Source organism: Phalaenopsis equestris, unplaced genomic scaffold (assembly GCF_001263595.1).
Source record: "Phalaenopsis equestris unplaced genomic scaffold, ASM126359v1 Scaffold000174, whole genome shotgun sequence".
Taxonomy (NCBI): domain Eukaryota; kingdom Viridiplantae; phylum Streptophyta; class Magnoliopsida; order Asparagales; family Orchidaceae; genus Phalaenopsis; species Phalaenopsis equestris.
This window is the reverse complement of record NW_018164616.1, coordinates 1,344,068-1,370,135: the sequence shown is the minus strand read 5'-3', so window position 1 is coordinate 1,370,135 and position 26,068 is coordinate 1,344,068. Positions and strand designations below refer to the sequence as shown.

Sequence of the window (26,068 nt, the reverse complement as noted above, 5' to 3'; positions counted from 1 at the left end):
TTTTTCTATATATATATATATATATATATATATTCTTCAAAAGAAATTGGTATTTCGTCAATTGGGCTCCAAATAAAGGTTCCCCCGTTTATGTTGAAACTCATATGTGTTTTAATTGATCCGAAAGGCTCTCACTACGGGATTAGATTCGAAACCACGACCCAAAAGACCTATGTCAGAGGTCGCATCAATGAGCCGGAACGTAAAGCGCGCGCGCACAAGCACACACACGTGCACGTGTGTGTGTGTGTGTGTATATAATATTTTAGTATATTAAAATTATGCATCAAATAAATAAATCAATATTAATAATATTATTTTTAATGCGTTATTAAGGGAAAAAATTTGCGTACATAAGACGTACGCAGAGCTGCGTACGTCTGTAACCTGCAAACAAGTTATAGGGAGTATTTTGGGAGGTTATAACCGCGTTATACCCCTGTAACCTACTTGTACCTTCTAGTAAGTTTCTCGCTTCTATTTTAATATACAAGTAGGTTACAGGGAGGTTATAGGGGGTATAACTCGGTTAAAACCTCCTGAAATTCACTCTGTAACATATTTGCAGATTACAGACGCACGCAACTCTGCGTACGTCTTATGTACGTAATTTTTTTCTGCTATTAAGGGCCTGAATGTTGTGTTTAGATATGAAAGTTTATTTGTGAGTTATATAAGTATATGAGAACTACGTTCTATATTTCCTTAATTTTATTCTTTATTTTTAGAGATAATAAGATACACATCACTTGAAAAATTATTATTTACAAAATTATTTGCATAATTTGGAAGTATTAAAACAATACATTTTTGTGTATTAAAAAGCGATTTCTTTTTAAGATCAACATATTTATTTACTGACGGAAGAAGCCGAGTCCCGAACAAGTTGTCCCATCTAGCTCTTTTTTAATTTGGGACATTTACATGCACGCCATCCAACTCCTACCTAATTACATATATAGCATCTAAACTTCACCTCTTACATTTGTACCACTCAAATCATTCATATCACTAAAAAGCATTCCTGTTTTAACTTTAAAAAAAGAAATAAATCTTTTTATGTATAAGTGAAGTGGCATATATATCTAAAAAACAAAGCTTAGGTGTTCTATATGTAAATACATAAGAATTGAGTGGTATGTATGTAAATCTTTCACGTATTAACAAATTGTTAAGAATTATAGTGGGAAATAATTTATTCTTATAAGAAGTTATGAGGAATAAATTATTTCTTTAATATAATGAGATATTTACTTTCCTAATTTATATTTATTTCCTTAGATTAAGAATTATTTGGTTTCCTATTTTATGTTATTTCATATATATATCTTAATAATTAATATGAATTAATTATTAGAGATATTATATGATATATCCTTCCTTTCATATCATTTCTTTTTTATTATTTTTCGTATTATAGAGTTCTTGTAAAGGTTATTTATACCCTCGTTCATATCAATGAAATAATCAAGTATTCTGCATTTTTCTGAGTTTCAACATGATATCAGAGAATAATTTCGTATTCTAGCCGTCGACCCTCCTGTGAGAATTGTCGGACTCCCTTCCTGCCATCCTCTGTGCAGGAAGGGAGAGGAATAAAGATTTTTTCTTGATCGAGAGAGGCGATTGAGGAGGAAAGTGAGATTCCGGCGACAGTAACTCCATTTTCCAATTCGACGTTAACTCGACGACTCCACGGGGGAGATTCGCTCGGACCCCAATCTCAGCTTCGATCATTCGTATCCTCACACCAAGGCATCATCAAGATCATTTCAAGCAAATTCAGTAAACTCGGGCCCCAGCGAACCCCCCCCCCGGGAGATTCCCCTGCCATGAATCGGACAAGCCGTCCATTTCTCCTGCAGTATTTTTTCTTCCCTGCCAAAGCGTCAGGGAGAGCTGTGTTTCCAGCCGACAATTTCTCATGCAGTTTTTCTTATTCTCAGCCAAAGAGTCAAGAGGAGTTACATTTCCATCCGGTTATTTCTCCTGCAGTAATTTTTTTTTCCCTGCCAAAGCGTAAGGGGGAGTTGTGTTTCCAACCAGTCATTTCTCCTGTAGTATTTTTTCTTCCCCGGCCCAAGCGTCAGGGGGAGTTCTGTTTTCAGCCGCCCTTTCTTCTGTTGCTTTCTCTGTAAACAGAATTTACTGGGTGTGATTTACATGTTTTTTTTCTGCAGCCAACGAGAGAATCGCAGTCAACTAAAAGTCAGTTTTCCTGTAGGTTTTTCTTTCTCTGCAAAACTACAAATTCAACCAAGCCTGAATCCAGCAAATTCAACCAAGCCTGAATCTCTTGCCTGAATCTCTTTTCTAAAGTTTTTTTGTGCCAAAACATATGACATATAAAACTCAAAATTCAGTCAAGCCTAAATCCAACAAATCAAGCCTAAATCCAACAAATTTAGTCAAGTCTGAATCTCTCTTCTGCACCGAAGCATATGACAAACAAACTCGAAATTCAATCAAACCCGGATCTAGCAAATTCGACAATCCAAACGACCAATTTTTCTTCACTACTTGGCAAGTTTGGAATTATTAACATACATTCCAAACTTGAGGGAGAGTGTTAAGAATTATAGTGGGAAATAATTTATTCCTATAAGAAGTTATGAGGAACAAATTATTTCCTTAATATAAGGAAATATTTCCTTTCCTAATTTATATTTATTTCCTTAGATTAATAATTATTTGGTTTCCTATTTTAGGTTTTTTCATATATCTCCTAATAATTAATATGAATTAATTATTGGAGATATTATATGATATATCCTTCCTTTCATATCATTTCTTTATTATTATTTTTTCTATTATAGAGTTATTGTAAGAGTTATTTATACCCTCATTCATATCAATGAAATAATCAAATATTCTACATAATTCTGAAATTTTAACACAAGTAACATATGCTAAGGAGCCTCTTGTGCCGTAAGGAGCCTCTTGTGTTGTATAAGACTGTCAAGACGGCTCGTTGTTCGCGAACAGCTCGTGTTCGACTCGTTAAGAAGTTCGTGTTCGGCTTGTTAATTTCGTTCGATAAGTTAACGAGCCGAACACGAATTAAGATGTGTTCGGTTCGTTTTGACTCGAAATACTACTCTTCAAGTTTATTTATATATATTAAGTAGTATTTTAAAAAATTTAATTGACTACTAGGCTGCAAAGATTTATAATCAATTAAAATTTTGATTAAGAAAATAGAATAAAATTATTAAATTATATTGGCTACAAGGCTACAAAGATTTATAACCAATTTAAATATTGATTAAGAAAATAGAATAAAAATTATTAAATTAAATTCAAATGATCTTTTAATATAAATAATAATTCTTAAATCTTATTAAAATTGTTATTGTTTTATGATTGTATGATTAGGATTGTTAAAAGTATTATTTGTTCTTGGACTTCTTAGACCCCTCGTGCTGTAACTCTTGGTTCCATCGTCTGGCACTCATAAACCTGCCCGCAATGAGCTGGAGCTCACCGCTAGCCTCTTCTGCACCGAGGATCTCCTTTCATGGAAAAGAACTCATCAAAGTTGCAGGTAAGATCTTTCTCTAACTTTCTGTATTGCATTAGGTTTTCTGGCGACTGACCTCGGCCATTCGTATTCTTATTCGGTGGCCAATCTTATCCGGTAATATTGGTTTCAGGAGGAGATAAGCCCCGTAGCCTCAGTGTTAAGTTTGCTTCATCATCGTCTGCAATATGGGCAGCAAACTTTGCAGGCATGAATCTTGCTTAAGTTTTCTGTTTTGCTTTCATTGTGTTTGATGAAATGCTTACGCAGACTCTTTCTGGCAGGTAGTATGTTGGCGGCGGATGCTGCAAAGGCTTTGGCAGTTGAGCGCATTATGGTACTATTTATGTGCATCCTTTGAAGCATTTTCGCTGTTATGTTTGTATGAGCTCGGCGTAAGTTAAGCTGCTGGATCGGTTCATGTTTAACTTTTATCTAAAAATCATTGCTAGGACTTTTGTGGATTTTTTTTAACGATTTTGTTAATCACAAACAAATAATTGCTTTGATATGTCTGATTTCTATGCTTATTATTGACCTTTTAACATTTGAAATTTATAGATGCTGTGTGATGACCCAACCCACATCATGTAAGGTATTTTTCCGCCTGGCCCAGTTTGTTCATGTCAGACCGAATTCCATAATTTTACCCTTATTGATGTTATGCTCAGGAGTTCACCATCATATGTACTAATAATGGAAAAGGAATTTGTATTTCTCAATCTCTAAATGTATAATAATAATGATATTTATACAAAAGGTCTAAGACTAGAATAGGAAATAAAAGCTACCACATTCTAAAAATAAGAGCTAAAAATCTGTCTATTCACAATCTAAATTTTTGCCTATAGAATCAAGTCTATTACTGCAATTGATTCCTATAATCTCGTTAACATCGGCCTGCCCTTTCAAACTCATGATGGTATAGTGGATGTCATATTGAGTTTATTCAATAGATCTTGAAAACGCGTGGGATGATGGGTTTTGATGAAAATTAAAAGTATGGTGCCCTGAGTAACATGATCACAAATAAAGTGATAATAAATTTCAATATGTTTGGTACACCAATGAAAAATGTCATTATGACAGATCTGTATAGCACTTCTATTATCACAATGAAACATAGTAGCAGAAGATTGTTTGACACCCATATCAGATAACAATTGGCGTAACCAAAGTAATTCAGATGTGGTGTTAGCTTAGCAAGATACTCAGATTTTGTGCTGGAACGAGCAACGAATGTTTACTTTGTTGCTACATCAAGAGATAAGAGAATCTACTAATAAGCAATTACAAGTGGTAGAACAACAATCTGTGAGATCACCAGCCCAATCAACATTAGAGTAGCTATATAACACCAAATAAGAGTGAGCAGAAAAATGTAGACCATGAAAAAGAGTGTCTTTAATACATCGAAGTATCCGAAGAACTGAAAAAAAAATGTGATGAGCGAGGGGCAGACATGAACTGACTGACCAAGTGAACTGCATATGAGATATCAGGTTGAGTAACTATGAGATAAACAAGATTACTAACAAGTTGTCCATATAAAGTAGAATCATCAAGAGGAGTGCTATTAAGAGGAGTAAGTTTGCATTTGAGTTCCAAGGGGGTTGATATAGTTTTACTATCAACAATGTCCTCTCGAGGAAGTAGATCAGGTGCATACTTAGCTTGAGAAAGATAATAACCTTCAGAATTACGAGAAACTTCAAGACCCAAAAAATAACTAAGATTGTCAAGGTTTTTCATTTTAAAACATTGACTGAAAAAATGTTGTAATTTTGAGATACCAAATTTAGCATTACCTGTTATTATCATATCATCAACATAAAGTAGCAGAAGGAACAATGTTGAATCATGTGGACTAGAGATAAAACCAAATTGAGTAAGAGTAGAACTAAATTTGATGTGGACTAGAGATAAAGCCAAGTTGAGTAAGAGTAGAACTTAATTCGGGTAGAACTAAATTTGACAAACTAGGCTCGAGGAGCTTGTTTTAATCCATACAAAGCTTGTCGGAGCTTGCAGACTTTATGAGCAGAATGATAACCTGAGGGAGGATGCATATACACCTCTTATGACAAATCACCATGGTAGAAAACATTTTTGACATCCATCTTGAGAAGCTTCCATTTATAAACTGCAGCAATAGCTAATAGACTAAAAACTGATGTTAATTGACCAACAAGAGCAAAATTTTCTTCATAATCTATCCCATATTCTTAAGTGTAACATTTGGCTACTAAGCTAGTTTTGTAGCGCTCAACGAGCCCATCAGAACGATGATTTAAAGTTATTCAAATCTCTGATGATGGTTGAGAGAAGATTTCAACAAGAGGGATTGTCTTTCAAAATTAAGCTTCAAAGTCAATTTGAAATTCAATCATTTCAATCCATGAATCCAATTCTCTGTATGCAAGATAGAGACGACAAGTTTCAAACTTAATCAATCCCCTTATGATGGACAAGTTGATATAAGATGTCAACTAGAGGGGTTCTTTCAAAATTAAGCTTCAAAATTTAAAATATATTTGAAATTAAATTCATAATTCATGAACCCGATCCTCTGTAAGTGAGATAGAGTTGACAAGGTTCAAAGTTATTCAAATTTCCGATGATGACTGATTTAATTGTTGATTTTAACCGGAGAAGCCTGTTCTTAAAATTAAATTTCAAAATTTCTTTTTAAACTCAAATGATATATGCTCCAGACCAATCCTCTGTAAACTGGACATAGCTGATCATGTTTGATTCAGTCATGTGTCAATTCTTAAACCAGATCCTCTGCGAACAAGACACAGTTGATATGGTTTATATCTAAGAAAAAAATGATGATAAAATCCTAATAAAATCATGAAAAATATAAAATAGTAAATTAAAAATTACTAAAAGTTAAAAGCAAAAAGCCGTCAACTCTTGACACTAGTCTGTCGACGACGATAAATTTATGATTGGCATATGTTCATATAGAATTAGTGTCATATCATATATACTATTAAATTCACTCTCAAATCAATCTACGTCAGTAAGGACGTAACCCGTATTCTCTGTCCACGTTTCACAAAAAAAAAACGGTTAAGACCCAAGCCCTCTGATAAGGTGGTTGCCGCCAAATGGCGCCATGGAATTACAGTTTCAATTGTAGCTCATTCATTTCCCAATGACTCGGCTCTTTGAGATGTGAATCATAGGTAAATTTGATATGGCACAAAACTCTTTATTAACTAAGGTTAACTCAAATTGGTCCCTTTAGACAAGCATCCCCCAAGTCTATAAGGTCCCCTTAGACAAAGCAACTCATTGTTGCTGACATGGATTATTCGATCAGATTAGGTCTAATACTTCCTCTGATTAAGTAGATCAGGGTCCACGACAACCTGCGATGGCAAAACCAGTAGATCTTGATCGGGTTCGTCATCATTTCTCTCAATAATATGCTTGTAAGCTCAAAGTGATAAATTTTTATGATATAAAAATTCAATCAAATTCCAAAACGCAAAATCCTATCTTGTTGCTACCATATGCTGAGTAATCAATGCCTTATTGACTAGCCTTAATCAAGATTGTTCTCCTGTTATTGAGAGAGGTAGTTAATCATAGGGGATTGCGCTTACAGAAAACCTCGAACCTTAGATCTAAAAAGTTCTTACAAAATGAGGGTGAAATCTTTGAGTAGCGTCTTATCTACAATTTTATCAATCTTCTGAAAATTTGACCCATAATCTCAAGTAAGCTATCTCGTCGTCTATTTTTCAGAGGGGTTTAAGCAACAAATTTTCAGAGCCCATCATAACATAGTAAATAAAATTGAAGGTTTATTTGGAAGGTGTACACATATTTTTAGTAAAGTTAAGTATGATAAATATAGTTGAAGCAAAGCAAGTTAGCTGATTTGAAATCAAAATAAAGTTTTTTTTATATAAATAAGGGTTGCAATATGAAAATGAAATAATAATAATCTCTTTTAAATTAAATTAAATCAGATATAAATAATTTATAACTTTGGTTAATATTAGTAATCATAAATATAGTCAAAGTAAAATGGAAGAATTAAAATGAACGTTTAGGTTTTAAAGATTGATCATATGGAAGATTAAAAATTAATTTTAATAAAAAAAGAGAATTAAAATGAACGTTTAGGTTTTAAAGATTGATTATATGGAAGATCAGATAAAAAAAAATTAATTTTAATAAAAAAAGATATTTTAAATAATTATACTTCGTAAATGTATATCGTAGTTTGAGTTTTAATCGTAGGATAAATATCAAAAGGCTCGTGGTCGATGTCGAGGCTGAGATTGAGGAATAATATATGCATATTTTTTGTGACTACTCTTTTAAATTTGAGTTAGCATATCATTTTTGCTTCTTCTAAATCATTTATATGGATAACTATCAATACTATTTAATTCAATAAATATTTTATTCTTACTCATTTGTTCTATGATAATATTAGTCAGATCAATATGACTCTTATAATTTTTCAATATGATTAAATTTTAATGCATTATTTATAAGATATATTTAATATATAATGAATGATATGAAAATATGATTGATATGAATTAGATAAATTGATTTTATATGCATGTTGATGCATAGAGTTCAGTTACTTATCGTGCTAGTTAGGATTTCAAGATACCTGTGCATGTAAATTAGAAAATAATAGTGATATTTTGTACTTTAATTGATACAATCTTAGATGGTAGTTTTGTGATTGATATAAATGATATAGATAATATAAGATACTGTACTATATGATAGAATATTTTGGACCTTCTTGAATAGTCAATATTGAATAATAAATTATCAATTATTTTTATAATGATTATTATGTTTAAATAGTATGTATGTTACTTTCTTTTATGTTATATTATTGTACTTTAGAAGTACAAATATTTACTGGTTTATTGATAACTCATCATATTTTGAATAATATTTCATATTTAAATTTAAGATAGAAAATTAATAGTATAAGAGAGAATATTTATAGAAGATGTAACGAAGTCAGTGATATAATTTTATCCATGACCTTTTATTTTTAAGTTGATTTAAATTTCATTTCGTAAATGGCTATTTCAATATATTTGGATAATTCTTTGTTAGTTGTTGAAACTGCAATTAGATTAATTTATTGTCCGACCATCTGTATTTGTCTTAGTAATTCTAATCATTGGACTGGGTCGTGATAGTGCAAGTCATCATTTGGAATGAGTATTTGTAGTTTAAAGTTGCTTCTTTTTTTGCATTTTGGTTTTTCCTCATGTGAAAATAAAAAAAAAACATTTATGAGAATATTTGCATTTTCTTTTCTTGAATTAGGTATGCGCTAAAATTTCTTCTTCTGAATGAATTTTTGCATTTCTTCTAACTTGTCAATGTCTATGAAAAAGAAGAAGCATGTGTAGATCCTACATTCATTTGTTAGATTTTATGTCTATTTTATTCTCTTCGGTGAAAAGTCAAATCTTTGCTATGATGTCGGTTTAGTTCTTATGAAGTCAATAGTCAAGTCCCACAACAAATATATTTAACTTGGTCAAAAAAGGTGGTTTCTACCCATTGTTCGAACTTCTTGGATTGAGTCATGATGATGATACCCTTTTTTAAAGAGATTTGATTGTTCAACGATCATTATAAAGATTTGAGAAACGACAACTTTGATTAGTAATGCAATTTGTATTTTATTTTTGATTGATCTAAAAATATTTACAACAGTATTTCTATTTTTTTATTTATAATCCAAAAGTAGATGTTTTTATACAATCCAACATAATGATGCTACACATCTACATGCACTAGCATCCACTACACATTTTTATGCATATATATGTACCTGGTAAATTTGTAAGCATTGCTTTACAAATCTCTGTAGACATTCTATTATGAAGTATACTTTGTGTTCATAACAGCAGGTCAGTCCCATTCAATTTTTGGGCGACTTGAACATTGGTGATTGGTTCGGAAGTTTCTTATATTCTGCCGGACAACAGGCTAATGCAGCAGTCCAGGATCAGTTATCTTCTCTGAGCTTCGCTAGGTTTAGAGATTCTCCTCAAATAGTACTTGCTCATTTTATTTGGATTTAACCTGCTGCCTGTCTGCTCTTTTATCCATTATCAAGCTTCTGGAACTGGTGGTTGCAGTTTGGCGGTTATCTTTGGCGCAGGCCTTGTAACTAGTTTGTCTCCGTGTACACTGAGTGTCTTACCGTTGACATTAGGTTACATAGGTATGTACAGAAAAGTAATAAAATTATTTGAAGATTCACATACGCACTACTCAAATTTTTCTAGGTATGTACAGAAAAGTAATAAAATTATTTGAAGTTTCACATACGTACTACTCAAATCTTTCTATATTTACACATCTAACACCTAAACTTCAATTTTTACATACAGGCCACCATATCTATGCATAAAATGGTATATTACGCTTTTTAACGATATGAAAGATTTAGGTGGCATACATGTAAAAGGTAAAGTTTAGGTGTTATATATGTATATACATAGGAATTGGGTGGAATGTATGTAAATGCCTCAAAATGATTTAATTGTTTGAATTTACAGTTGAATTTGCTTGTTTAGTCTCATTAAAATATTTCTGTTTTGGCCATAATACATTGATGCTTGTAAAATATCTTGCAGGAGCTTTTGGCTCTGGAAAAAGTCAAACTGAGGTAACTACCAGTGATAACATCTCAATTGGGTTTCAGATAGTACTATTGTCTTGGTAAAATAAGGTCTAGTGATCCTGTGAAGTTTATTATAGTTGAGTGAGATATACTTCAAAATTATTCCAATTAAAGTTGAAATGCTAAGTTGGTCAACAATAAAAAATGGCTTCTTCTACCTTTTTGCTTATCCTTCTAGTCATGAATGATATTTCCTTTAAAGTTTGAATTCTTTTAATTACATTTGATTAACTTTTTTTTCCAACGGCATATTATTGTTTCTCCAACTCGTGATGTTATTTTCACATCATCTTTTGTCTAGTTATCATAATAAAAAACTAAAACATCTTCAGCTTTTAAATTAACATCCCTCTTCTTTTGAATTTTAAGATAAGGCACTCACGTTACTATTTTTTGACTTGAAAAAAGAAGCTCGCCTAGCGACACCTTAGTAATGACATGCCCCTGAACTCATATTGTCTATCCTATGTACTGAGGTGGGTGCCCGAATTACCTAAACATTTCACCTCCTATTTGTTGCCTTAACTATTCTATATATCTCCTATTGTACAAATCATCAAATCTTGTAGCTTTTAATTTGTTCATTTTTCACTACAGTCTCTGCAAGGCTATTGACCTTCTTTTAATCATTTTAAGTTTTAGTAGTATTTGTTTTTTTTTCCTACATTTTAAAAGCATTTTAAAGGCATTTTAGAAGCATTTTAAAAGCACGCTTCTTTTCCTTGCATTATGCAACACTTCACTCATACATCAAGTTCCTTATTAAATTTATGATCTATTTTTAGGATTCCCAAAATTTCCATCACAATCATCTTAAGTTGAACTAGCCATCTTTTCCACATTAGGTTTGACTCATCCATAAAATTTCACATTTTCTTCGTAGCAACCCATCTTTAAGGTTTAATAATTATTTTTTTTTTTCTTGATAATACTATCATATACATTCACAGTCACCATTGTATTTTGTGTGGTCATTCTCTTTCCTAGAATCACCTTTCAATCTTTGCAAAGAGATTTTTTTTATTCTTCTAAGTGAAAAAAAGCCTATTTATAGTGCTGGCTCTTGTAAATAATTATATTATCCTCATTTTTTAAAGTATGTGTTTGCTATTGTAAGATTATATAAGAAATTAATCATAGCTTCTCCCTTTATAATTTTTGATCTTCTATTCATTAACCACCATGAATCCTCTTAATTTCCATCCTATTAGAGCATATATGTCCATTTAAATAAATATCCTTCCTTCATGTGTAGTAATTCTTAATCTCTACCTACTTATTTTTAAAACCATGTTCTGATCAAACTTCAAAACCATTGCACTAACCACAATCCTTATATTTTTCTCATTTTTATATGTTTTATTATAAACAAGCATTGCACTAAGAACTCATTTTATGCTTTTTGTTGATGATATCTTTCTTGCGGATAAAACTAGAGATAGTTAAAAAAAACTTGATTTATGGAGTTAACATTAGAGTCTAAAGTTTTCCGTTGGTAGATCTAAACCTAAATACATGGAATGTAATTTTAGTAGCAGTAGATCTAGTGATAGAGTCGTAACAATGGGTGATCAAGTCATTAAACAGAGTAAACATTTTGGGTATCTTGGGTCTATTGTTCAAAGTGATGGCGATATAGATGGGAATGTTATTAGTAGAATTCAAGTGGGATGGTTGTAGTGGAGTAATGTATTGGGTCTATTATGTGATAGAAAAGGACCACTTATACTTAAAGTAAAATTGACACGGGAGTGCTCCCGTTTCGGATGCGAGACGCGAGCCGCTACTCCCGCGTGATCACGAGAGACAAGCCGAAAGTTTGGTTTTCTTTCTTTCATGTTTTCTTTCCTATTATCATTCATTCATCTTTAGTCTTTTTCTATATATGTGTTATGTTAGGGTCTGGAAGTCAGTTTTTGCTGTGATTTTGTTTAGGAATTTTCTCTCTTCGAGAGCTTTATATGAGGGATTGGGCCGTGCTTCAACTATATCTCTCTCGTTAGGTGGTGATTATCTTCTCCTATCCCCTTCTGCATCCTCCCACATCGCCCTTGGCCACCCCTTGCCTGCTACATTTGCCCGTAACAGCATTTTTGTGCTGTTTTTCGCAGTTCCTGCATTTCAGTCTCCTTGTCCGCCCCTTGGCTACTGTTCCAGCTGCCCATATTCATTTCCCTTGTTGCCTCGATGCCATTCCGGCCACCAGAAATGCCCCTCTGCAGCCTTGACTGCTGTTCTGGCCATTTCAAACCACTTTTCTGCCATCTAGCCACTGTTCCTACCCTACCCCTTTGCTGCCATCATCCCGGACAACCGTGAGACGCCAACATTTGTTGCGTACTTGCTGTCCGGAACCCAGAAAACTGTTGCATTGCTGTTTTTTGCTAGCTAATCATCTCGTCCATCATCCCACCACCTTTAGATACAGTGTAGTTGTGTTTGTCGTTGCACTTCCCTTTCAAATATGTTTGGTTGCAGAAAACTGTTGCATTGCTGTTTTTTGCTAGCTAACCATCTCGTCCATCATCCCACCACCTTTAGATATAGTGTAGTTGTGTTTGTCGTTGCACTTCTCTTTCAAATATGTTTGGTTATAATTACCTATTTGCTTTCAGTAATAAAATTAATATTTCCTTTGTTGTTTGGGTTAACTTGGATATCATTTGGTATCAAAGCTAGCCTAAGCCTAGTCTCATTTTAAGTTTTATAGCATCCACCATCCCCCAAATCTACCTCCACTCAAATTTTTTCTTTCCACCGTACACACCTCATATCCACCTATCCACTCAAATCCACACGCCACCATCGAGGAGGCAATTGTCAGAACCTGATCAGGAATTGACTATTGATGACATACAACGACATCTCCGCTAAGTGCTGCAACAGCTCGATGGCATTGCTACAACAGCTCGATGACGTTGAGGAAAGGACCCAAAACGAGATCACCACTGATCGTAATAGTGAAATCAGTGGAGGTGAGCAAGAGGACTATCTGAATCCCTTTCTTAGGGATAATTTCAATGAAGAGGAGGATCAACCAGGGTACTTTAGGATACAAGTATCAGAGGAGACCAAGAGATGAAATGTATGTTGGAAGATACAAAGATAAGATGTCAGTTGAAAGATATAGATATGAAGTGTCTGTTGGAGGATACCAAGAATTAGGAGTGAAAGTGCGCCCTCGAGGGGAGAATTGATTCAGATGATTTCCTCGAGTGGATGCAGACTGTTGAGCGGATCTTTGAATACAAGAAGATACCCAATGAGAGAAGAGTGAATCGCCGTCTTTAAACTGAAGAAGGGTATGGGAACCCAAATAGGGAGAGGTAGAGAGGACAAGACAAAATTACTTCTTGGGAATGAAGAAGACGATATAGCGACAGTGCTTACTCGTGCATTATTGTCATGATATTTTCTTAAAGCTCCAATACTTGCAGCAGAAGGAGCAATCAGTGGAGTACACTACATAATTTATGTAGCTTAAATTGATGTGTGAGTTGAAGGAGCCAGAGGTGCATCATAGTCGGGTACTTGGGAGGCTTGATACCCGCCATCAGTAATGTGGTCCAAGTGCAAACTTATTAGACACTGAGGGACGTATTGACCTTAGCACTGAAAGTGGAGTGGCAATAGAAGCAGGGAAGACAACTATTGTCAGTCATGCAACCACTCATTGTGGGATATCTTAGAAGGAGCATGCCTTAGGGAGTGGACCAGACTAGTTAGGAATAGGATAGAGTTGCTTTGAGTGAAAAGAAGCCTGAGAAGAGTAGCGTGCCCACTACAGTCCCAGCTAGGAAATATTTCAGATGTCGTTGTTTTGGACACATCACTTCCAGTTGTCCAATAAGTTGAGTTGTGTTCTTCACCGAGTAGGAGCAATGGAGGACGCGAGTGACCAAGTGGCTGCTGAAAAACAAGATGAGGAGTACCATCGTCCACCAGATGAGGGTGAGATGCTCGTGGTTTGATGGGTTCTATAGATTGAGGCTACGAGGGATCAGTATTGGCTTCGCCACAATATATTCTATATCTGTTGCATTGTGAAGGGAAAAGTATGCAATCTCATAATCAATGGAGGGAGTAGCAAAAATGTGACATTCACACAGATGGTTGACAGAATAAGCCTAATGACTCGGAGGCATTCTCAACCGTATTCCCTGACGTAATTAAAGGAGAACATGGTCATCATTGACAGGAGATGTCACATGGACCCATTCATTATGCAGTTTCATAATCAATGGAGGGAGCAACAAAAATGTAGTATTCACACAGATGGTTGACAAAATGAGCCTAATGACTCGGAGGCATTCTCAACCGTATTCCTCGACGTAATTGAAGGAGAACATGATCAACATTGACAGGAGATGACACATGGAGTTTTTGATTGGGAGCTAGCTACAATATTAGGTTTGGTGTGATGTGATGTCCATGGATGTCTGTCACTTTTTTCTGGGAAAACCTTGGCAATATGATCGTAAGACTCAATATGATGGGTTGAGGAACACCTACTCATTTATGAATGATGGAAAACACACCTTCTCATGCCTTATGTGGAATCTAAGGTTAAAAGTGCTCGTGTTAGCAGAGAATTATGAAGAGGATCTATTTTGGTGATGATAGAAGATAACAAGACAAAAGAGTCTGTTTCAGATGCCAGTAAAAAGAGAGTTTTAGGACTTCTTGTTCGATAGCTTACTGTCATAATTGTTGTCGTTCGAGGAGATTTAGGCTACCCTCACTTCATATCATGTTGAGCCAATCTTGGATTACTTTGGGAGGATCCAGTAGTAGATATGTGACACGCAGATCCAATTCAATTTAGGATTGAGCTCCTGGAAGACTGGACCAATATAGATCGTTGTTTGCAAATGGGGAGAGCTCCATAAGTGTTTTTGGAGACAATGCAGTCGCTAGTGGGGTCCAGGTGCTCCTCAAGCCGCAGTCAAAGAGCCTTCAACCTTGGGAAGTCACAGCAACTACGTCGCCTTCAATGGTGTCAGCCTGATGGCATACTATAATGAGATAGAGGCTTTGACGAATGAGGTCGAAACCTTAGGAGAATGATGCTAGAGTGCTCCTATTTTGAACGCAGAAAGTGAGCGCGACTCCCGCGTGATCTCAGGAGATGGGAAACAGGCGAAAAGTTTCAGTTTCCTTCTTTTTTTTCTTTCTTTCCTATTATCATTCATTTTTTTTAGTCATTTCCTATATATGTGTTGTATCAGGGTTTGAAAGTTAATTTATGGCTTGCATTTCTTTAAAACAGTCATCAACATTTATTTTCTCTCTTCGAGGGTTGTATCTGAGGGATTAAATGCTGTTTTAGTTGTATCTCTCTTCTGAAATTGTGATTATCTTCCCCTATTTTCTTTCTCATCCACCCACATTGCCCCTGACCATCACTTTCTTATTGCAGCCGCACAAAATAACCTTTTTATGTTGCTTTCTACAGTAATCTGCGTTCCAGTCGCTTTCCCCTCCTCTTTGATGTTATTCCAGCCACCTATTAGAATATTGGAATATTAACATATAGATTTTTGTATTAATTTATTTTATTTACTTTATTTTTCTCTTTTATTATGTTTTTATGGATTTCCTTTTTAGTAGATCTTGTAATGGGTATTTATACCCTTCTTTGCATCAATAAGAAATATATTGGGTCTATTCTCAAGTTAACATGATATCAGAGCATCAGTTCGTTCCAGCATTTGTTCTAGCGTCGTTTCTCTCTCCAGTCGTTTGATTCAGCAGCAGGTCTGCCTTCCAGACACAACATTCATTTTGGCGACCGGTTCTTCTGTCAGCGGTTCGATCTAGCGGCATGTTCTGCCTTCCAGGCGCATGTTCCTCCTCCAACCAAATGGATGTACACCGAGATCCTAGCTCCAGTTTGATAGGGCTTCCTTCTGGACTGTTCTTATTGCAGTCGGATCTTTATCCTGGATCATCGAAGCTTCTTCTTGAGGTTGTATCTACCTCTGCAGGATCTCCCGTTGCTGGTTCTCCGCCTTGCAACCAGAATATTCCTATGTCTCAGCATCCGAACATCTTCTTTGGCTCAGCCAGAATCATGGTGGGCTCTACCACAGAGCCACCTACCAACACTCCGTCGGAATCATGGCTCGGAAACGCTCCAACGAGCAATTCTTAAACTCTTTCCGTGAGTGTATCAAATACCTTGAATCCATCCGCTAAAACTTTTCTCTTCAAACATAATCCCGCCGCCATGAGCTTTTCTTCCTCAGTCAACCAATTGATTGCAAAATATCACTCCACCCGATACACCACCCATGTGCATCTTCCTCTTCGAAGATAGACATCTTTAGTTTTCTGACCCTTGCATCTCCACCCCAACTTTCTCTTCCTTCATTATTTCACCCCATGTGTCTAGGGAGAAACTCCCTCCAACCATAGGCATACCCAACTCTTGATTAACTTCTTTCTCCTTCGTGTTCTTCCATGCTCCTTACACCATTCCTCATTGTTCTTTCATCCTTCATTATTTCACCCCATGTGTCTAGGGAGAAATTCCCTCCAACCATAGGCATACCTAACTCTTGATCAACTTCTTTCTCCTTCGTGTTCTTCCATGCTCTCTACCCCATTCCTCATTGTTCTTTCGTTCGATCTCATTCCCTTTTAACCTAGCTAAGTATTTCCTAATCAACCCTTGGTTAGGGTTTGCAGCTGGAACGATCGACATGGCCTTGGACTACATCTCCATGAGCTTTTTCATCATCTATCGCATTTCTCCTATGGTCTCAAAGTCATCCTTCCTGTCCTTTATGATGGTGAACCGTTCTTCCATTCCCGATTTGATTTATCTTACCTCTCCTTCCAACACATCCACTTTCTTTGATGTTATCCCTCTAAGATCTAGACTCTGATAACAATTTGATATGTTCTGGAACCAAAATTAGTGGCCAACAACAGCCAAATTGAAATAAGTGAGCGAAGAAACTCAAAAGGGGGCTGCCCTTACGAAAAAGAAAAGAAAGCAAGTAAGATACAAGATGATCTATTGTTCGAGAGGTAGATCGTCTATCCCACAATTCTAGACGTTGCTAGAAATGCCTCATGAAAAAGAAAGAAATTGAAGCCAACACAAAATAGCACATAAGAACAAACCCTATCCCCCTTTTCCCTCTAAATATTCCTCTAGAGCCTTTCCAAACTTTTTCCCCCCATATCCTCCATTCCTTTTCTTCTATAGGTAAGCAGTGGCCTCAAGACTTCCGTTTGGGCGCCCCATCACCTGTGATGATCCCGTTCCGCCTAAACCGATCTCCTGGTGTCTTAGCTTGGGCTGTCAGGTCTAGGCCTGTCCTACCTGGACCGGTTCAGCTGGTCTGGGGACAGGCGGCTCCGTATCAAAACGATCCTTCACTACTCAAATAGAACAAGCTGAAAGAGAGCAATGTTTTCTAGATTTGATATTCATGTATTAATCTTTATGAATTTTATTTTATATGTGGAAGAGGAGAATCTCTTCGATATTATTGATTTAATATAGGAGCAAATATCAGGACATAGAAAATGAATAGAAAAGGAAATAGATATTGAGGACATATGTTCTCATATAACTCTTGCCAATATAACTTTTACTAATATATATTACTCGCCAATAAATTTCTTTTATATGGATGGGATGGTGGCCCGTGGTTGGACATTTTTCTCATGCACTAAAATGTCTCATGCTTGAAAATAAATTTATTTTATCATATATATATTATTTAATTAAAGGATGTACAGTTATTGCCAAGAAATTTCGTTTATACGGATGAGATGGTGGCCCGTGATTGGACATTTTTCTCCCATACCGAATGGTCCATGCTCGAAAAAAAAAATCTTTTATCATATCTATATTATTTAAATAAAGGAATGATGTAGAGTCATTACATTAATTCTGGAACAAAGCCACCGTGGTAAATAATGTATCACCATCCATGATACATCGATCGTGTGTTTCACTTGAATCATGATATAATGATCAAATTCCTCATTCCCTATTGTAAGAAATTACGAATAGAAAATGTTTCCCTAGTTAAGTGTTATTTTCGTTTGTTTGATTTTAGTCTCTTCCCTTTATTTATTTTTTTTTGTTTTTGTTTTATAACTAGGGTATTGCAAATTCAATTGCTTTTTCATTGGGGCTCGCAACAACATTAGCCCTTCTAGGCGTTGGAGCTTCTTTTGCAGGAAAGGCTTATGGACAAATAGGAAAAGGACTCCCATTGGTTGCGTCAAGCTTGGCAATTCTTATGGGTTTGAATCTTTTGGAGGTGAGTTTGTAATTTTGATTTATCATGCTGAATAGCCTATGCATTTCTCATTTTGGAAAAATAAATGACCTGTATCAATTATTTAAATTGTTATTTGTATTATTTATGACTTACTTTCAGGATTCTTTTGCCATATCAACTCTTCTTCTAACTCCCTTTCTAGCCCCAGAAAGTGCCCTATTTTAACAATCTCTTTCCTACTCTGACGACTTCAACGTCTCTGTTACCTCTTTTTCCTTATCCCTTTCTTTCCCATTTTGTTCCTTTACCTATTTTTCTTACTTGATATATTAGTTCTTTTTTGCCGCCTCTTTCTGTTTCTTCAGATTGATTTGGGAAGGCCTTCCTTCAATGCATAGAGTCTGACACATCAAATATGGGGCATTTACATAGGCACCACACAAATCTTATATATTTACATATTTAACACCTAAACTTTCATAGTTACATAACCTTCAAATCTTTTACATCACATCAAAAATATCATTATCCCTAACTTTTTGAAATTAAAATACACCTTTTCATGTAAAGATTTTTAATAACAAGGTGTTAAAAATGTAAATATCAAACTTTAGGTGTTAAACATATAAATGCTTAAGAATTGTGTGGTATGTATGTAAAATTTCCATATATTTAACATGTTTTTTGAGACTTCACAGTTTCGCCATCATTTTCCATAAATTTTCCATAAATTTTCTATTATTTATCATTTCTTTCCTAATTTCATGATGTTACTTTCATTGCTGCAGATTATTGAATTAAAGCTGCCATCATTTTTCAACAACTTTGATCCCCGTGCAGCTGCATCTAATTTCCCTTCTGGTATTCTGCTTTTCGGATTTTTTTTTTGGGTATCTTTGCTCTACAGTGCTATTACTTTATCCAGTAATCCAACTTTCAGGTGTACAAGCATACTTGGCTGGCCTAACTTTTGCCCTAGCTGCCTCACCATGCAGCACACCTGTCCTCGCTACTCTTTTGGGATATGTGGCTGCATCAAAAGTATGGATCATATTTTGAGTTGTTCTGATTTATGGTGCATATTTGGAATATATAGAAATAAAATGAAAAAAAATTCAATGTTTTTCTTTTTTCTATTAGACTAAAAATAATAGAACTGTTTTTGTGAAAACCGCAAATTTTGAGAGAGGCTTATAATGGCTTGGTGTATTAAAAGTGACGGTAATAGGAGCTTGATTAAAGATGAAAATGTCAAGGAAATATGGAATTACTACTATGACAAATTAACAGGCCGTTTGGGGCGGCAATTTTACTGTGGTGTTTTTTGGCACCGCCGTTTGGGCTGTTTAGTTTCTGCGGTCGCGGGGGTGTTTTGATAAATCCAATCGGAACGTGGGCCACGTGGTTCATTCCTTCAATTTTATTTTACGCGGCTGCCCTTTTGTGTTTGTTCCGTGGCTGTCCTCTTGTCCACGAGTTGACTATAGCTCTAGTTTCTCTTCTGCCGATCCTCTTGGATTCATGGCTCTGGTGGCTAGGCGTTGTTTCTGTTTGTCTCTTGCTGGTTGCAAGTGATTGTTCCGGTGACCCGTACATACTTCACCTTCTCCTCTCTTTTCTTCCACTCAATTTGGTGGTTATGGGCACTCTGTGCTCTGTGCGGTAGTTTCCTTTCTTCGGTTGGTGGTTGTTGCGGTGAGTTTTCTATTCTCTCTTTTCATGTACCTTTTCTTCTTCGACTTAGTTTGGTGGTTGTGCGCATTATGCGATATGTGTGGTAGTCCCTCTTTCTCTCCCATTTGTTCCGATATGTGTGGTAGTCCCTCTTTCTCTCCCATTTGTTCTGATAATGTTTGCCTTATCTATTAGGTGGTTTTATGATTCTATAAATGCTAATGTGCAATGGTTCTCGGTTTGTTTGTTGGTTTCCTCTCCCATGATTTCTCTCTTTGCTCAGTTTGGTGGTTTTCGGTTTGATATACTCGGTTGATGATTTTGATGTTTCATGTTGCATCCATAATGGATTTGGTTTATGATTTTTCTATGCTCAGTTTATTACACAACAAACAAGCTTATCATGGATGATTTTGATTTTTTATGCTGCATACATAAAGCTTGTTTGTGATATGCTCGGTTGTGATATGCTTGGTTGATATTGTTGATGATTTATGTTGCATCCGTGATGCTCGGTTTAATGTTTTATACTTTATGTTGCATCCATGTTTAAGCTTCCTCGGTTATATGTCTTTATACTTTATGATGCTCGGTTTGCATCATGCAAATGCTTTATACTCTGTTTGTGATACGCTCGGTGGTGGCTGTGTTTCCATTTGAACATCGAAACACATATGGAGGTGTGATGGTTGTGGATGTGCAGGTGTGTGTAGGTGCTTACCAGAATTTTGGTTGAGGTATTTAGTGTTGTTGGTGTGTGGGTGTGCTGGTGTGTGATGTGTGCAAGTGTGTGGTGTGTGGAGGGGGTGTTGGTGGTGTGATGTGTGGATATGTGGTGTATATTGCATGTTAGCTCTTAGGGTTTTGTATGACATGAGCGGGTGTGGTAAATGGTGTGGGGATGTGTGATGTGTGATGTGTGGATATGTGGTGTGTGGATGTGTGGTATGTGGATGTGTATGTGTTGGTGGATGTGCTTGTTTGTGGGTGAGGTGGAAGGTGTGTGGTTGTTTGTGATTTTGGATGTGTTTGTGTGTGGGTGTTGGTGATTGTTGATGATTTGTTTGTGTGTGGAAAGACATTGTTGATGATTTGTGGCATTCTTTATAGCTCTCAGGGTTTAGGCTTATTATTTTTTTCATTCTAGTATCACAATGGTTAAAACCAAAGAGGTTGGTTCATCTGCAATGTGGGATAATGATACAAATATAATATTTTGTTATCTTTGTCTCAAGAAGGTCGAACTGGAAAATAGACTGACAATCTATTTCAACGAGGAAGACTGGCAAAATATTATTAGAAAATTCAAGGAAAGTACATACAAAGAGTATGATAGAATTCAGTTAAAAAAAAGTGGGATTAGCTAAATAGTGATTGAAAATCTTGAAGGAATTGAAGCGAGGTTCAACGGCCTTGGTGTGGGATCCAGTAAAATGAACATTTGATGTTTTTGAAGAGTGGTGGGCAGAGAGACTAGATGTGAGCATTTTTGAAATGTCCACTGTTTTTGTCAAATTTTAAATTGTTTTTAAATCCAATAACATGTTATATGAATTTGTAGGTGGTGTCTACTGCGAAAAAAATTAAATACAGGGAATTGATCCTGAGTTGGAGGAGAAGTTGGATCGTTGTTTGAAGGGTTTAGTGGCATTCCCGACAATTTGGGAGTTGATCAAATAGGTGATTCCAATGAAGGTCCCAGTCCGAACCTCCATGAAGTTAAGTCCACGAGACGGTCAAAGCATCCTCAGGTTGAAAAAAATAAAGTGAGAGTTGCTTTCCTCGAAAGTCATATATCACAGTTGGTGGCTTCATGCACCAATAACCCTGGTCGATCACAAGTAACTTCTGTCCAATAGGTTAAGTGATTTTTGGAGGTAACTTCAGAAATTTACGAGGACATACCAATGTATTTGTTCTCTATGAAATTGCTAGAAAATTCGACCGGAGAGAGTTTTGAAGACATGCCACTGTATTTGAGTGTCATGAGAACTTTTTTTTTGTGCGTCAAGGCAGAAATATGTGAGATAGATTGGCATTATTAAAAATATGTATGATGAGCATGAATTAGTATTATAACTAGTTGTAGAGTAATCCAAGAGTTTCTAATTATCCTAATTTTACATCATGGATCATCATTTGAGTCCATATGTTTTTGTATTTGTTATGAAAATACTTGCAAAGCATATTCGAAGTGCCTTGGTGCATGTTTTTTTTGTAGATAATATAGTTCTAATTGGTGAAGCAAATGTTGAGCTTATGATGTCATTTTAATGAGAATAATATTAATAATTATCATTTACTATAATTAAAAATGTGATATGTAGGTGTAATAAATTTATGTATATTGGATCCCTTATATACAAAAATGGGGATATAAATGAGGATAAAACTCAAATTTTAAAGCTAGAAAGTTTAAATGTAGAAATCAACTTTAGGCCGATAATATACATGTGTGTGTGACTCTGAATGTTGAGTTGTAAAAAATTCGTTGACATCCAATTTGAATGTGAAAGAAATGAGATGCTAACATGGATGTATGATAACATTAGGATGGATAGATTCAGAAATAACTATATTGGAGGATAGGTTGGATTGACTTGTACAAAATATAAAGTAGCTAAATTTACACGGGTAGTTTAAAAAGTGTGCAAAAGGGCGTAAATGTGTCCAGCACATAAGTTGATAAAAAGTGTCAGATGATTAGGAAGGAAAAGTTGTAAATCTGAAATTATATGAATATGTGCATTGTCTGAAAAAATTTGCAATGAATATGTTAAACAAGAAAATGAATCCTCATGAATATACAACAACAACAACAAAAACTTTTTCCCACTAAGTGGGGTCGGCAATCCTCATGAATATACAATCAATAAAAAAGGAGGATTCATTTCACCAGCTCTAAATAGTTGTGATGAGACTGATGATGAGATTATAGTCTTTAGTTTTGTTGATTGTAGGTGGAATTACTTATATGTAGTATATGATTTTTTTTTAACTGAAGATTCCTTTTTTTAGGATCCTGTGATCGGTGGGAGCTTGCTGCTGACATATACAGTGGGATATGTATCTCCTCTTCTTTTGGCAGCCTCATTTACTGGGGCTCTGCAGGTTTTTTACCTTTTTTGATTTATATATTTTTTATACTATTTCAATATACTCTCAGAAAATGTTGAGCATAGCTAGCCGTGCTCTTATGCCATTCTTGCTTAAGAAAATGCACTTTCCTGCTTTCTAGAGCTATGTTACAGCCAGGGATTAGAAGGAACAATACCAAGTTAAATTTTATATTCTTGTTACAATATTATTAATTTTATTAATTTGGCCTTTTGTTTTTTATTTTCAGGGTTTACTTTCGCTTAGGATGTTCTCAGCGTGGATAAATCCAGCGAGGTAAACTTCCTGGGCTGATTATGAAATTTGTTGGATTGTCGAAACATTTGTCTTATCATCCTATTCCATCAAAATATTTCGATACAATTTTTATTCATTCGAAAGCTTTACATGCATATCACTCAATTCTTATGTATTTACATAACTAACATATAAACTTCAATTGTTACATGCAGGCCACCTTACCTATGCATGAAAAAGTATATTTCACTTTTTTATAGTTGAAATTGTAATAATTTTTATGTGATGTGAAAGATTTTAGGTCGTATAAATGTAAAAGTGTAGATGTTATATAGATAAGCACATAGGAATTGCGCGGTATGTGTGTAAATGACCCCTTTTTCATTTCTATATTTTGGAAGGATTTTGTACGTCCACTGTTTTCAAGGCTAAATCATAATTGATTCTGCAGCGGAGCACTTCTTTTAGGTGGAGGAATTTATACGCTACTGGATAGGCTGTTTCCAGTAACAATGGCAATGTAGGTGATGTAAGTAAACTTCTGCCTCAATAGTTCTGAAATGTAAATATATTGCTACCTTATGTAATAGTTCACTTTTGATCAATGATAAATTAGATATTGCGTGGAATTTATTTTATATTTTTAGTTGTTTAGCTGGTTATTTGCATGGCAATGTCTAGGCTTTTGATTTTATTTGATAATTTATTTATTTATTATTCGCATTATTTATTGATGTCAAGTTGTGCCAGCTGTGTCGTAATACTGCCTCATTTTTGCTTATTATGTATGTTTAGATGATTGATTAGAAGATCAATTTATGTATCATTTTTCATGAACTCGTTACCAGAGTGATTGCTCATTCATTAAATATTTGGAAAATTTACATACATACCACAATTCTTATGCATTTGCATATTTAACACCTAAAGTTTGATATTTACATTTTTTTACAACACTATGTTATCATAAGCCTATGCATGAGAAGATGTATTTCACTTTTAAAAGTTTTGTAATGGTGGTCTTCTTATGTAATATTAAAGATGTAAGTGTTATGCATGTAGATATGAAATCTTAGGTGTTGGATGTGTAAATAGATAAAAATTGTGTGGTATATATGCAAATGCTTGTTATGCCAAAATAAATAAATAATTGACCCCTTCTAAACAGTGAAATACATGCTATTTTACTAGGAGCAGTGCCCAGGTTTCTTAATTCATTAAATTGTAGTAATCTGTCATTTTGATGAACTAAATGGCTCCTAAAAACATTAGAAGTTAAGCACGATAAGGCTTTGAATGACTTGACCGGGTTCTAATAGGGCCTGGTCTCGACCAGGTTGGCCGGTTTGGGTAACATCTCTGGTTTGCGATTGCACACATGCTAAAGAGGCGGCTGCCATCTTCGCTTGTGATGACTGGAGGGGTTGTTGAATTGGGTTGCCAAACACTCTGGGTCATGGGTAGTGCACCAATTTTTTATCGAGTTTATGCTCGATCATGACTATTGGTTCATTTGAGGTTGTTTGACTTCTAGGAGTTTCTACATTCTTTGCATCCTTAGCCTTCTTTTTTGTGAGCTCTATTTTCAGGGAAATCAATGGTTTTTGTGAGCTCTTCATTAATATACAAAAGAAGGAAAATTTCTATTGTTTGATTGGAGATGTAATTTTCAATGATTGTGTTTAGAACTATTAGTAACTGATGTGTTTGCCACTTGTCTAGGTTGGTGGGTCGGGCCAACCCGAGCAATTTGGTTGACAATTATTCATTTACAATAGGGGGCAATTTTGTTCATTTGTTGTTAAGGGGTATTTCAATATGTTTTCGCAAGAGATTTAATATTACCCTCAAGTTACTAATAAACTCCAAATATGCTAGTTTATGATATTGGGCTTTCAAATCGTAGAAGGATTTCTTTGTTTTAATTGTTACTTAATATCTTATTGATCGTATCTCTATGAAAACAATTTGATTGGTTAATTGTTTTCTTTACCTCCAAGAGATGGTTCAACATAGCAATCAATGGCCTCAATCTTTATGTAACTCTTTGATTGTCTATTCCAGGCCATGCCACCTTCTCCCTTACAAGAAAGATTGATCTAATCATCATTAATACCTTTCGTACATTTATTTGTATGCTAAGTGAGTTATCTACTATCAAAGAAATGAATAAATGTCATTTGATGGGTGTTTTGAGGTATTTTGTCATAGTAATCAAAATGTCAATCTAAAAAATTATAATTTGAGTCATATGCTTCACATGAACTAGATTTAAACTTGAATTTGAAGAGAGTTTGTAGATGTAAAGAAATCCAGAGCTTTGTTTAACTATCACATTATTGATTAAGAAAATAAAATAAAAATTATTAAATTAGATTCAAATGATGTTTTAATATAAATAATAATTTTTAAATCTTGCTCAAATCCTTATTGTCTTTTGACTACATGATTAGGGTTGTTAAAATGACTCTTTGTTCGTGAACAGCTCATGTTCGGCTCGTTAAGCAAACGAGACGAACATGAACACACTTTTTGAGCTCGAAATATAAACGAGCGGAACACTCTCTCGTGTTGGGC

General features: G+C 35.0%; 1 protein-coding gene across 4 annotated transcripts; it reads left to right on the top strand.

Annotated features, from left to right (window-relative positions):
- The first annotated feature begins 3,404 nt into the window (after positions 1-3,404).
- On the top strand, positions 3,405-25,320 carry LOC110022235 (cytochrome c-type biogenesis ccda-like chloroplastic protein 2). 4 transcript variants are annotated; one of them, XM_020721071.1, is made up of 13 exons: positions 3,405-3,544; positions 3,654-3,728; positions 3,805-3,857; positions 9,439-9,563; positions 9,670-9,755; positions 10,171-10,202; positions 18,341-18,502; positions 19,252-19,324; positions 19,404-19,504; positions 23,156-23,248; positions 23,484-23,530; positions 23,943-24,020; positions 25,214-25,320. In XM_020721071.1, the coding sequence occupies exons 1-12, from the start codon at positions 3,469-3,471 to the stop codon at positions 24,013-24,015; spliced, it is 996 nt and encodes a 331-aa protein (XP_020576730.1). In that variant the 5' UTR covers positions 3,405-3,468; the 3' UTR covers positions 24,016-24,020; positions 25,214-25,320. The 4 variants fall into 4 exon arrangements, with proteins under 4 accessions (XP_020576730.1, XP_020576728.1, XP_020576729.1 ...); XM_020721069.1 differs by having other exon boundaries at positions 9,436-9,563; positions 25,214-25,319; XM_020721070.1 differs by lacking the exon at positions 25,214-25,320 and having other exon boundaries at positions 9,436-9,563; positions 23,943-24,120.
- The last annotated feature ends 748 nt before the right edge of the window (positions 25,321-26,068 follow it).

Bases quoted from the DNA above. Each gene is read 5' to 3' on its own strand.
- LOC110022235 (XM_020721069.1), top strand. From the start codon at position 3,469: ATGAGCTGGAGCTCACCGCTAGCCTCTTCTGCACCGAGGATCTCCTTT. The intron at 3,729-3,804 runs GCATGAATCTTG...TCTTTCTGGCAG, and splicing joins ATGGGCAGCAAACTTTGCAG to GTAGTATGTTGGCGGCGGAT. The intron at 10,203-18,340 runs GTAACTACCAGT...TTTTATAACTAG, and splicing joins CTGGAAAAAGTCAAACTGAG to GGTATTGCAAATTCAATTGC.